The sequence below is a fragment of the Alosa sapidissima genome, chromosome 5, assembly GCF_018492685.1.
Source record: "Alosa sapidissima isolate fAloSap1 chromosome 5, fAloSap1.pri, whole genome shotgun sequence".
NCBI lineage: Eukaryota > Metazoa > Chordata > Actinopteri > Clupeiformes > Clupeidae > Alosa > Alosa sapidissima.
Genome location: NC_055961.1, coordinates 37,329,686 through 37,342,654, shown reverse-complemented (window position 1 = coordinate 37,342,654; position 12,969 = coordinate 37,329,686). Strand labels below are relative to the sequence as shown.

At 42.1% G+C, this 12,969-nt stretch overlaps 1 protein-coding gene across 5 annotated transcripts in view; it reads left to right on the top strand.

Moving 5' to 3' along the window:
- Positions 1-12,969, top strand: part of aspg (asparaginase homolog (S. cerevisiae)) — a 71,551-nt gene that overhangs the window by 21,201 nt on the left and 37,381 nt on the right. For all 5 annotated transcript variants that reach the window (XR_006031701.1, XM_042091305.1, XM_042091304.1 and 2 more), the window contains 2 exons: positions 8,945-9,056; positions 12,378-12,503. Coding sequence is in view for 4 of the 5 variants with exons in the window: in XM_042091305.1 (XP_041947239.1) it covers positions 8,945-9,056; positions 12,378-12,503 (238 nt within the window). In the remaining variant the exon portion in view is untranslated. The remainder of the gene's footprint in view (positions 1-8,944; positions 9,057-12,377; positions 12,504-12,969) is intronic.

Genomic DNA, 12,969 nt, shown 5'->3' with positions numbered 1-12,969 from the left:
ATCCTGCTTTAAACTGTCCAAGGTTTTGAAAACTGCCTTCGGTGAAATGTTTTGCTAATTAATAACGGAGTGTCGAACTTTGCAGGGATCTTCTGGTAGAAAAACATTATCCATGCCCCTCGAACTTTTGAATCCTTGGGGAGACTATGGAAAGTCTCCGCTTTCTTTGTAGCCTAAGTTTCAGCCTGGAACACTGCATTTACGACCGTGGCTCATTTTCGATATCCTTGAAGAACTGTCTGCTTTATAATTCCTGTGGAAGTAAACGAGCAGGCAGCTAAACTAGTGTTTGTCTCATCTTCACTCTCCATTCACGTTCCTGGGCTCAGAGCACCAGTGGGCTGGTCTGTATGTAAATTTTGAGGCGTGACAAATGTACAGGCCAGAGCCAAATAAGGTACCACCCCAGACTTTGCGTAAACTCGGAGCTTTGTTTGGATGGCGGGAGTTTCGAATTGTGAGATTTGCATAGGTAGGAGGTGTCGATGGGGTTTTGAAGTTCTCTGTATGTCCATTTCACCCACTGAACTATCGCTATTCATCTATGACAAGGTAAACTCGGTTTTGCATTCTATGACCCCTTTAAGCTTTTTTTAAGTTGGCAGAAGTTTGAACTAGCCAACTAGCTCGCATGGGACTCATAGCGCTGTCCTATTGCGTGCAGAGGGAATTTGAAAGACCGATTATCCCGCCCCTCGGACTGAGCACTGCCAACGGTGAGTGCCCAGGCCCTACATTTTAATGTGTCTGGCTCGTCAGGCTACTGTATTGGTGCTTTGCAGGTCGAAATGAGTGCCTGTCACCTTAAGGCCGTGACGGCCCATGAGGCTTGCTTGATTCTCACGATTTTAAAGGAATTATCCGGAGTAAAATGCACTTTAGATCAATTTACGGATGATTGGGAGTACATACGTTGAGTTGACATCCAAATCATGTCATTCGGATGTGTTTTGAGAAAGTTCGATGTTACCGTTTTTAGTCAAAAAAAAAACATAGTCCAGTATTTCTTTCGAAATTGAAATGAAGTTGTATGGACTGGACTAAAAAAAAAAACGGCGACGAAATTGTGAATTTCCAGAGCGTGTTACTCCACACTCAGCAATCGACTCCTATGGACTTTCCCCTTAAGATGGCAACAAAGATGGCAACATTTCCGGAAAGGTGCTAGCTTGATGAAATTTATTCTGGACTCTCTATCCGACCACATAAAGACCTTGGGATACTTCGGTTTGGCTTTAGGGACCCTCTACTCACTACCACGTAAGTGTAATGTTGTTTGGAACTGTAGAAGAGGTATAAAAATAGCGTTTTGTAGCGGCGAAATGACATGCCCGCGTCACTTCCAGGCTAACGAGTTTTGACTAAAAACGGTAACATCGAACTTTCTCAAAACACATCCAAATGACATGATTTGGATGTCAACTCAACGTATGTACTCCCAATCATCCGTAAATTAATCTAAAGTGCATTTTACTCCGGATAATTCCTTTAAGCGCTATCTTAGTAGCGTTGTTGTGCATCGTGCATAAGGATATGTGGATGAAATTGAATTATGTTTTCCGTGTCATTTGATAAAATAAATGCTCAAAAGCCTAACAACTCGAAGAAAATCTATCTTAGATTATAGGAGATAAGTGTCTTGCATCATTTCATTTGGAATTACAAACTATCTCCAGCTGTAAATGCTTGTACAGTAGCCTATCCTATTACTCAAATTCAATTAAACCCACCAATAGGCTACACCTTAGTTTCACAGCCTAGGTATGTTAGCAACACAGGGCTTGAAAGCATTGACTGTATAACAAACAAAAACGAAACAATGCGTGGAATTTATCTGGGAATAGGCTACTGAAGGTAGGGGCTAGCTACCTCGCTGGTGTGTTTAATTTGGTTCCTTGATTAACATAATACAGGCTACGTTTTTTGCACAAAATTGCCTCTGCTAATAAACATAAACACAAACAAACAAACGTGATCTCCTGTGGAATCCCTGACTGCGCCTTCAACTACTACTATTTGTTGACATCAAACCTGAACGAACGGCAGCTGTTCCTGAAGTTCACTTGCGTGTTTTTTTAAAAACATTTATTAGGATACTTTTTTGCCGCAGCGCTTGAATTCCAGGAGCGGCGCTGCGCCGCTGCTGAATACATTGTAAGGGAAACACTGATCGATCCTGTCTAGTATCATTAAAAAGAAAACATTGATCAAGCTTTACAAAAATATACAGCAGTAGGAGTTTGTCAGACTTGGCCCTTTATGTACAATAGTAGAGGGTCCCAGTGTGTTCATTACAACACTGGTTTCCATAATATTATTAATTCCCTTGCTCCGTTAAAAAACAGAACTGTTTCTTTTTCCGTTTCCGCCTCTTGGTTCCCCCCCGATCTTCTGCCAGTAAAGGCAACTCTGAGCCACTGTTCTCTCTACTTAACACTATCACCCAACCCCAGGACTCTCTCCCCCTCACTTGTACACAACCTCCTTCTGCAACTCCTTAATGTCCTTTTTTATTGCAAAAATCCAGAATATCCACCAGCACCTTGGAACAATTCCTCACCTCAGCATCTCAGCCGACTCTCACCCATCCACATACTCATTCTCCTCCTTCTAGCTCCCCACTCTCTCAGAAATCACAGAACTCATTTGGAAATCCAAGCCATCTACTTGTCAACTTGACCCCCTCCCCACACAACTTGTTAAAGCCTGCCTCCCCTCCCTTGTCCCCTTCATCTCTGCTATCATTCACTCCTCTCTCACCACTGGAACTGTACCTACATCCTTCAAAACTGCTGCCATTACCCCAATTTTGAAAAAAACCTGGTGCCGACCCCTCCAACTTCAACAACTTCCGTCCTATATCCAATCTACCCTTCATCTTCAAAATCCTTGAAAAAACAGTTGCCTCCCAACTCCATTCTCACCTATCCCATAATAACCTGTATGAACAGTTCTAGTCCGGTTTCCACCCACTCCACAGCACTGAAACAGCACTTATTAAAATCACCAACAACCTCCTTATGATTCTGGACTCGTCACCGTCCTCATCCTCCTCAACCTGAGTGCAGCCTTTGATACCATTTGTCACACCACCCTCCTCAACAGGCTGTCTTCCATTGGCATCACCCACACTCCATTAGACTGGTTCACATCTTACCTCTCTGGCCGCACTCAGTTCATTCAACTTAAAGGAACACGCCACCCAATGTCAGTATTAATATATGTTCTTACCTTAACTTTCACAAGTTGAGTCATACCTGTCCGGTGTCGGTACGTGCACTCAAGCGCTCTGGCTTGTGGCGCGAATGTGCTAGCATGTTGCTATGTTAGCGGGCCCAGACGTAGCCGTAGAAGGGAGGAAGATAGCATTAATCAAACACATCCACGTTTTCCCTACTTAAATACAGTTGCACGAGTAGTTGATAAAAATGTGTAAGGTCACACAACATGAAACGTGGCGATTTTCCAAGCGAATAAACAGGAGAACTACAATGTGTGGCGCAATAGCACTTGGGAGTACTTGACCTAGCGTAGTAATATTAATTAACACCTAATTGTAGATCCTATCCACCACAGAGTTTAGAATCCATGCTTGATCAACCCCTCAGCCTCCCCCTCCCCTCTGAGCGAGAGAGAGGCACACACACTGATGGGCTATTATTTCAACCATAACTGCATAGCAAAATGTATCATCAATCCGCACCAAAGTTTTTTTTACCAATTTTCAAAACCACACCTGCCCACCATCCGCTGGTTGTTTTAATGTATATGGGTGATGCGGTGCTTCTGACGTGAGGCTAGAAAGCTCTTGCCTGTTCTAGAAAGACTGATCCAATGCAGCAAATATATTAAAAGGCTAAAGTCCTACATTGGCTATGTTGTAGCCTATACCCAGAATATCAGCAGCAAACTCAGTCTCTGTCTCGCAAAACAGTCAATAAAATAAAGCAATTTACAAAAGATTCACTGAACAAAAATGCTGATGTGGTACATGAAAATGTATCTAAAAATGTGGAGAATGCAATGCAATCAAGCATTTTGGACGATGTGGAGAGACAAGCCGGCAGCAAATTAAATGCTCGAGAGAAAAAAAGATGCTGTTTTAAAAGGAAGCTGCAGCAAGCAGGTGATATTTAGACATTTATTTCACAAAATCCAAGACTAAGAACAGACAGACTATGTAACTGGACACATTGAGGCCAAAAATATTGAGAAGGGAATGTTGAAGACGAAGGAGTGAATAGTGGCAAGAGGCAAGCCGAAGGCTGCTGACAAGGGCCCGACGCTATTGTAAAGCAATTTACAAAAGATTCACTAAACACAAATGCTGATGTGGTACATGAAAATGTAGCTAAAAATGTGGAGAATGCAATCAAGCATTTTGGACGATATATTGGCACAAGCTGGCAGAATAGGCAACAGGCCGATATGTGTTTTATTTGGACTGTTTTGCGAGACTGAGTTTGCTGCTGATATTCTGGGGATAGGCTACAACATAGCCAATGTAGGACTTTAGCCTTTTAATATATTTGCTGCATTGCATCAGTCTTTCTAGAAAATCAAAAAGGTGGACAGTACAGACAACATAAAACACAAAAGAATAGGGGGGATGGATGATTGTCACAGGAGTTTGTTAAGTGCAGTGATTGCTGAGGGTACAAAACTTTTCTTAAAGTGCGCTCTTTTCCAGTCCAGGGCTCTGTATCTGCGGCCAGATGGGAGTAGGGTGAAGAACCGGTTCAGGGGATGGTCAGGGCTGCTTACTATGGTACGTGCAAGGCGTGTGGTGGCTTTGTCATTTGCATCAGTGAGGCTGGGGGTGGGAAGCTGTATTATCTTGGATGCTAAGTGTGAGATTTTAATGAGTTTGTTCTTGCTGGTGACATTTAGTATGGTGAAGAAACAGGGGGAGCAGTAGAGTAGAAGGGGTTGGATGATGCTTTTGTAGAGTAGCAGAAGGAGATTGGGGGCAACATACAGTGATCTTAGTTTGCGTATTGCATACAGTCTCTGTTGTGCACGTTTCTGTGTGATGGTGACATGTTCATTGAAGTTAAGTTTATTGTCAATGGTGAGACCAAGATATTTGAAAGTGCTGACTTGTGCAACTGGTTGGCCATGGATGGTGATGTGAGTGAGTCCAGGGGGTGATTTTGATGTATGAATGACCAGTTCTTTTGTCTTGTCAATGTTAAGTTGGAGGTAGTTATCAGAGCACCATATTGCAAAATCTGTGATGGACTGTTGGTAGGCTGTGATGGAACTGTTGTCTGTAAGTAGTCCTACTATGGCTGTGTCATCTGCATATTTGTAGTAAGTGGTGTTGGGTAGTGAACTCTGGCAGTCATTTGTGTAAAGTGTGTACAAGAAGGGACTGAGTACGCAACTTTGGGGGGTTCCAGTGTGATGATAGTCGATGATGATGATGTCCCTATTTTCACTGTCTGTGGCCGGTTGCTGAGAAAATTGTTTATCCAGTGGATGAGGGGAGGGGTGACATTCAGGTGCTGTAGTTTCTTGATGAGTTGATGGCGCTGGATTGTATTGAATGCGGAGCTGAAGTCAACAAACAGAACTGAGGCTAAGTTATGGGGAGTCTGGAGGTGGTGAAGGAGGGAGTGGAGAAGGCATGCCACTGTGTTCTCTGTCCCCCTTTTCGGCCGGTATGCAAATTGGTATGGGTCCAGTTGTGTGCTGATAGTAGGTAAGATGAGTTGTAGTATGATTTTCTCCATGCATTTCATGATTATTGGGGTGAGTGCGACTGGACGGAAGTGGTTAGGCTCTGAGGGACGTGGCTTCTTGGGTACAGGTGTGATGGTTGATGTTTTCCAGAGGGTGGGTATATTGTTGCTGTCCTGTAGGATTCCCAGAAGATGGAGTGGAAGATGGGGGAGAGCTCCATTGCGCAGCACTTCAGCACCTTTGCCGGGATGCCGTCTGGCCCTAATGCCTTGCCAACTTTGCACCTGGCCAACTGCTGCTGCACATCCTCCTCTGTGAAGGGCGGGTGGTGAGGTTCATGGGAGGGGAGGGTTCTGAGAAGTTCCTCACAGGTGGGGGTGTGGTCATGGATGTCGAACCGGTTGAAGAAATTGTTCAGGGTGTTTGCAAGATGAAGAGGGTCCGAACTTGGTTGGTGATGGTGGTTATGTTCTTGACCTGTAAGTTTCTTGATTCTCTGGAATGCTTGTTTTGTGTTCATGTTGCTAAACTCCTGCTCCAGTTTGTTTTTATATTGCATTTTGGCTCTGATGATGTCATTCTTTATTTGTCTGTTGAGTATTTTGAGAGTGGCCCAGTCCTTATTCCTGAATGCTGTCCGTTTTTCTTGAAGTGCATGTTTTATGTGGGGGGTAATCCAGGGTTTGGAGTTGGGGTATCTTTTGACAGTTCTGGTGGGGATGGTGGTGTGGATACAGAACTTGATGAAGTCAGTGATGGTGGATACCCTCTCGTCCAGGGTGCCCTGAAAAATACCCCAGTCTGTGCAGGCTAGAGAGCCCTGTAATTGCTCAATAGCGTCCTCCGATCAGAGGGTGACGCTGTGGGTTGTTGGTTTGATCAAGCATGGATTCTAAACTCTGGTGGATAGGATCTACAATTAGGTGCGCTTGTTGTACAACTTTCGTTGGCCTTATAACCGCGATAGCATGGACAGTTAGCTTGTTTACAGTTGATTCCATTGTTGCGAAGCCTGCCTCCAGGCTCAACCGTCGTCCTACTATCGTTGTTATAGTTACCATTCATAAGCATTGATATGGAACGGCGATTACACTTTTTTTATTTTATTTTTTTTATTCATAGGTGTCCCGTTATTCAGAATTAAAAGCCACCCCGCCAGCCAATCATAAAATAGTATTTTCTTCTCTCCGGGTGATGAATATAATATATATAATGGGTCATTCTATAATTCAGGGTACATTTCCCATCTCCATGATAAAGATTTAGTTATTATCAAAAAAATAAATCTTTATGGAATCAATTTTGAACAATTATGCTAATAAAAAACACCCTTTCACCAATAACAATGTTTTATATTTATTTTAGACCCAATTTATCCACAACATTAATTAAATTACTTCTACACCCCATATTATTGACTGTCTCCGACTACAGAGTCATGCATTTAACTTGACTAAACATGATTCATTTACTAACTAAGGGTTAGGTGCCTTGCTCAAGGGCACTTCAGCCGTGGCCTACCGGTCGGGGTTCGAACCAGCAACCCTCCGGTTACAAGTCCGAAGCGCTAACCAGTAGGCCACGGCTGCCCCCTTATTGCTTTATTGGAGTGAAACTCTCACTCAATTGTTAAAAAACAATAATATGATGAAAAGCCATGAAATTCTGGTTTTATACGTATCATGCAGTAACTAGTTTGAGGTTAGGATGTGGACCTAAGCTAGCCTGGCGGGCCATCCTATATCATTGAAATGTATAGTCTGGAATCGAACCATTCACCTCGCCTCCAAGGGGCGGGCAGAGAATTGTCTTTCAAACTGCCTAGGCATGCAATAGGCCAGCGCTACGACCATATCCGTATCCGGTCGGCAAAACGGCAAATACATCCTTCTTCGAAAGGAATGACTTAAGTGCATTGTGTTGCTCAACTTTCAAAGAAAAGCACAAGTCCAACTCCTCCAAAGTTGACGCCAACGCCGATTCAAACAACCACTCTTCGTTCGCCATAGCCACCTTTCTTGTTGTTCACCGTAGCAGGACTGTCGTTATCCTGTTAAGCCCGCCTTAAGACTCTCTAACAAAATAGAGCGCTGTGATTGGATGACGTCCACGGCGTCAGCCAATAGAAATCCCTATGGTTTGATACTAGACGTACAGGCTGAGCAAATTAATTTGCCGCCGCTAGGGTGCGTCTAGATTTCTAGGCTAGACACAAGCCACAAAATGATGGGAAATGTCAACTCTGTTAATTCTGTGTTAATTCTGCATAGATTAATGATAACAGAGTTGACAATGATGTGCTGTCAACTCTGTGTTCAAGTATGAAGGTATGAATTAAGTGGATGTTATGGACACATGTGTGTCTGAACACCATTGCAACCTCCATCGTTCCAGCCCTGCACGTCCTGGGGTTTGCCTATTTATTGCTCTTATGGCTGTCGGGACAAAGCTCTTACTGAGACAAACCTTTCTGCATATGGGTAGTTTGTGAAGGGTTAGTGGAGTGGGTGGTCTGGGTCTTGAGTTATTATAGTGGGTGGTATGGGTCCAGAGTGATTATAGTTGCCTTGCAGATTAGGGATGAGATGATTTGAAGGGGGGAATAGCAATGAATTCACTGGCTTGATTGGTTGTCATGACCTCTTGTCATGCGAATGAAACTTGATGGTTAGTCCACATAGGCTTACCTTTGCACAACATTAGCATGCCTCCTATAATGTCTGATATTTCCCTATCTGCTATGCGCTTTGGTTTTTTTTTTAACAGTAACTTACACTTGAAGAACCAGTACTAAATATCAGTGCTGGCATCATAGGAATGTTTAGTCCTGCTATTTAACCTGTTGCATTAAACAAGCAATGCAAAGTGTTTAAAACTATTGTACCAACTGGACATTCACAATTTTCTTTTAAGGTCCCTACATTAAATGACCGGCAAAGAGTGAGGTCATTCTATGAGCAAAGTGTCTCTTGCATGAACTGTGGAAGCACTGAGCTTATCCATGTGAGCTTAGGATCTTGCTTTTTTTTTTATTAGCAAAATTGATTTAGCCACATTGTGGAATTAGCTTTAGTTAGACTTTAGACTTTGGCTGCCTTTTAAATTAGGGCCCCGAGGCTCACTCAAGTCTCAATCTGATTTTTCCCCCTTGACATATCAATGTCCTAATGCAGCTCAAGGACTTATGAATATGGTTTGTGAACACTGTATTTCCTCCTTGCTTACAGTACTGTCTATGTCCTGTCCACTCTGTTCTTAGGCTCTCTAGGCAGAAAAAGAGGATTGTTGCCACTGTGATGGAGTATTGCCCCTTACTTGACTCTTGCAACATGACTACTGATGACTGGGCCACCATTGCAAAAGACATTGAGGTACTTTTTAGGGTAGCATAATGTTGGTATTCTTCGGGAGAGCATAATGGTGGCATTAGTTCAAGTTCAAGTATTCTTCTTGTATTCTTCTAAATTATTGTGCTCAAGAGCCAGTGTGTGTGTGTGTGGGGGGGGGGGGGGGGGGTGAGGAAATGGTTTGTGTGTGTGTGTGTGGGCGGGGGGGGGGGGGGGGTTGGGGGGGGTGATGAAATGGTGTTTGTGTGTGCGGGGGGGGGGGGGGATTATTAAGTAAGTTGGGAGTTTATAAGTTGGGAGTTTTTTGTAAGTTTTCATTTGTGATTATTTTTTTAGTGGCAACCAGAGTTTGGTGTAATGCGTTACAAAGTAATCGTTACTGGACTCACATTACATTTGTCAGTAACGAGTAACGTGTTACTGTTCTAAATTCAGTAATTACACTACAGTTACTAGCAGTGTGTGAGCAAAGATTACTATATTCTCCTAATAATAATAAAAAAAAAAAGATTGATTGGCCAGCCGATAAACCAGGCCGAATCAGGCTATGAAAGTTGAGCATTAGCCTTTTTGCGCAGCCTACAAAATTATATTTCTAGGTCGTTTTACAGTAAGATACGCCTATTAGTGATAGATAAGAGGTAAAGGAATGTGTTCTTGGTGAAATTAGAAAATGCATCATTTTGTGATTTTCGACCCCCGCTGCATTCAACTCGCTATATCTCGAAATGGATTTCCGCGACTCAAAACTCATTTTGTCGTGGGACACCCCAAATGTATAATGTTCTACATAAAATAGGCATTAGCCTTTTTGCGCAGCCTACAAAATTATATTTCTAGGTCGTTTTACAGTAAGATACGCCTATTAGTGATAGATAAGAATTCTGTATCTGTCCTTTCCACCTGATGACCCCTTGGTTTCAGCACGGATCTCGGATTGCCTCTCAGACATAACTACATGGATGAAGGCACACCACCTCCAGCTGAACCTCGACTCGACTACTGCAATGCCCTCCTGACAGGTCTCCCAGCCTGCGCAGTGAAACCACTTCAGATGATCCAGAACGCGGCGGCGCGTCTGGTCTACAACCAACCCAAAAGGGCACATGTTACCCCGCTGCTCATCCAGCTACACTGGCTACCTATGGCGGCCCGCATCAAATTCAAGGCTCTAACACTTGCCTACAAAGTAGTCTCCGGTTCTGCTCCCACCTACTTGAATGCCCTCATACAGACATACGCTACCTCCAGACCGCTGCGCTCCTCAGACGAACGACGTCTAGCTCTACCACCGGTACGCTCAAGCCAATCCAAACTTTTCTCATCTGTTGTTCCTCGTTGGTGGAACACACTGCCAGCTCCTACAAGGGCAGAGACATCCTTCTCCATTTTCAGAAAACTCCTGAAGACCCAGCTCTTTAGAGAACATCTCCTCTCATAGCAACACTTACAACAAGTCTTACTGATCCTAGCACTCACCAGTCGTCTCAAACTGACAAGTAACTGTTAAAAACAGCACTCACTGATGCACTTATTCTTACTGTACTCTAATGTTTTTAAATTGTCCTAAAATTGTTGAGAACTGCTCTAAAACTTAAACAGTTTACTATGTTGTTAGTCGCTTTGGCTAAAAAGCGTCAGCCAAATGTAATGTAATGTAAGATAAGAGGTAAAGGAATGTGTTCTTGAGTGAACACATTCCTTTACCTCTTATCTTACATTACATTACATTTGGCTGACACTTTTTAGCCAAAGCGACTAACAACAAAATGCATCATTTTGTGATTTTCGACCCCCTCTGCATTCAACTCGCTATATCTCGAAATGGATTTCCGCGACTCAAAACTCATTTTGTCGCGGGACACCCCAAATGTATAATGTTCTACATAAAATGACTAGGGCTGTCAATCGCTTAAAAAATGTATCCTAATTAATTACATACTCTGTGATTTAATTTATCTAAATTAATCGCATGCATCCATTTTTGCTATGAACATATCTTAAAAACAAGTTTGGCAGAGGAGTGAATCAATGAATAGCCAAACCAACATTATAGACTTTAAAGTTCAACATGTCCCTTTGGGTCAGGCATCAGCATAGTTCCTGTTGTCAGATTATTAGCATGATAAATGCAAATGACTGAAGTTACCACTCACTGTCAATGACATACAGTACATGTATGAGTACCTAATGAGTACCTAACACCAAGGTAATGTGTGGAATACCACCTATGATTCATCCTTTTTTTGGCCATTCAAACATGTAGATTTTTATTCACATAATGTTTAGGTTGTTGCCTTTTCTATCCAGTAGGTGGCAGTCCAGGATAAGAAATAGCAAATAAACTGAATAGTAGGAACAAAGAAATTAAAGCAGCATAGCCTACAAGTGCAAACAGAAATGTAATGTGTGAAGTTATTGGAATGGAAATAAATGTAACCACCTTCTACATACTTTTGAAGACATTTTGTTTCAAGTGTGCAACAAATGTAGTCAATTTATTAAGGGAGTTTGTCGGTCAGTTAGTCGGTCATAGGGTAGGCTCAACAAAACGTTACCAAAGTTAGCTGGCGTAACTCTGGATTGTTTTGCATTGAGGTGCTACTTGACGAACTCCTCAAGTAAGTGTCCTCCTAAGTGTATGTAAGTGTAAAGGGGAATTAAAGGGTCATCACTGTTTTTTTGGGGGGGAGGGGGCACATGATGTGCTGACGTCATCGATATGCAAATTAGTCGTCATCTAGCAATTTTTTTGGAGCTGGCTTTAGCTACTTTCCATTTGAAATAGTTGCCAACACTGTGTCCGGGTGTAGAGACGTGTATCTACAAACCTTGCATACGTCCCTCGGTTCCGACACTGCAATATGTGGACGACATTAGCATTTACTTATTAGGCTATTTAAAATTCCATGTGATGTGATGTGTGCATAATAAGCATTTTGTTTTAGTTAGTTTTGCATTGTTCATTGTTGCCTTTAGCTTGTACTTGTTGAAAACTGATCCCTTTGGCAGGTGAACTCTTATTTAACAGGTCCAACTTTGTCCATTTATTCATATCCTGCACTAAAAAAAGTAAAAGATTCTTGAACACTACAGTACATGGCTGCTCTGAAATCATTGGTTGGTATATTGTACCATTATATACTAAGTCATGGAAATTCAGGTTTTTTGTCAGGAAAAGTCAGGGAAAAGTCATGGAATTTTACATTTGACTTAGAGTGGGAACCCTGAATTGAGTGTGGCTACTGTATATCAGGCTAAGAAGCCAGTGCAGTGTTTGAATTAGTTTTGTCAAAATGAATGTTGTGTTGGCATGAATGTGTTTGTTTTGTATTTATATTCTAGAAACACTATGAGAAGTTTGATGGCTTTGTGATCCTGCATGGCACTGACACTATGGCCTATACAGCATCAGCTCTGTCCTTCATGTGTGAGAATTTGGGCAAGCCAGTTATCCTCACAGGCTCACAGGTGACAATTTCTTCTAGACCACACTGACAAGAAGACTCAATTGTGACCCCTTTATGTATGAATTATAACTTTTTAAAATCAAAAGTACATCATTGTAATATGTTAAACTTGGATTCCAAATGATTCGAATCTTTTACTCTGACCTAAACAGGAGTAGACAAGTGCTTATTATTTTGATATCTGCTATTTTGAATTACAAAGCACTTTCCTTTACATAGCTTTGTGATATGTTTGTTTTACCCATTGCAACACTATTTATATCCATCTGCACCTATTAAAACATATTCAAATAAAATGTAAAAATATGTCAAATGGGTCATTCCATGTGAAATCACCCAAAAATCTGAAAAAAATCACAGGTGTTTGTAGACCAAATCCATGCATAGATCTTAAATAGTATCTGTATAACTAATCGTTGCAAAACTACAGCACTTTGAAACTTCAAGTCTTCAATTTTAAGCATTGT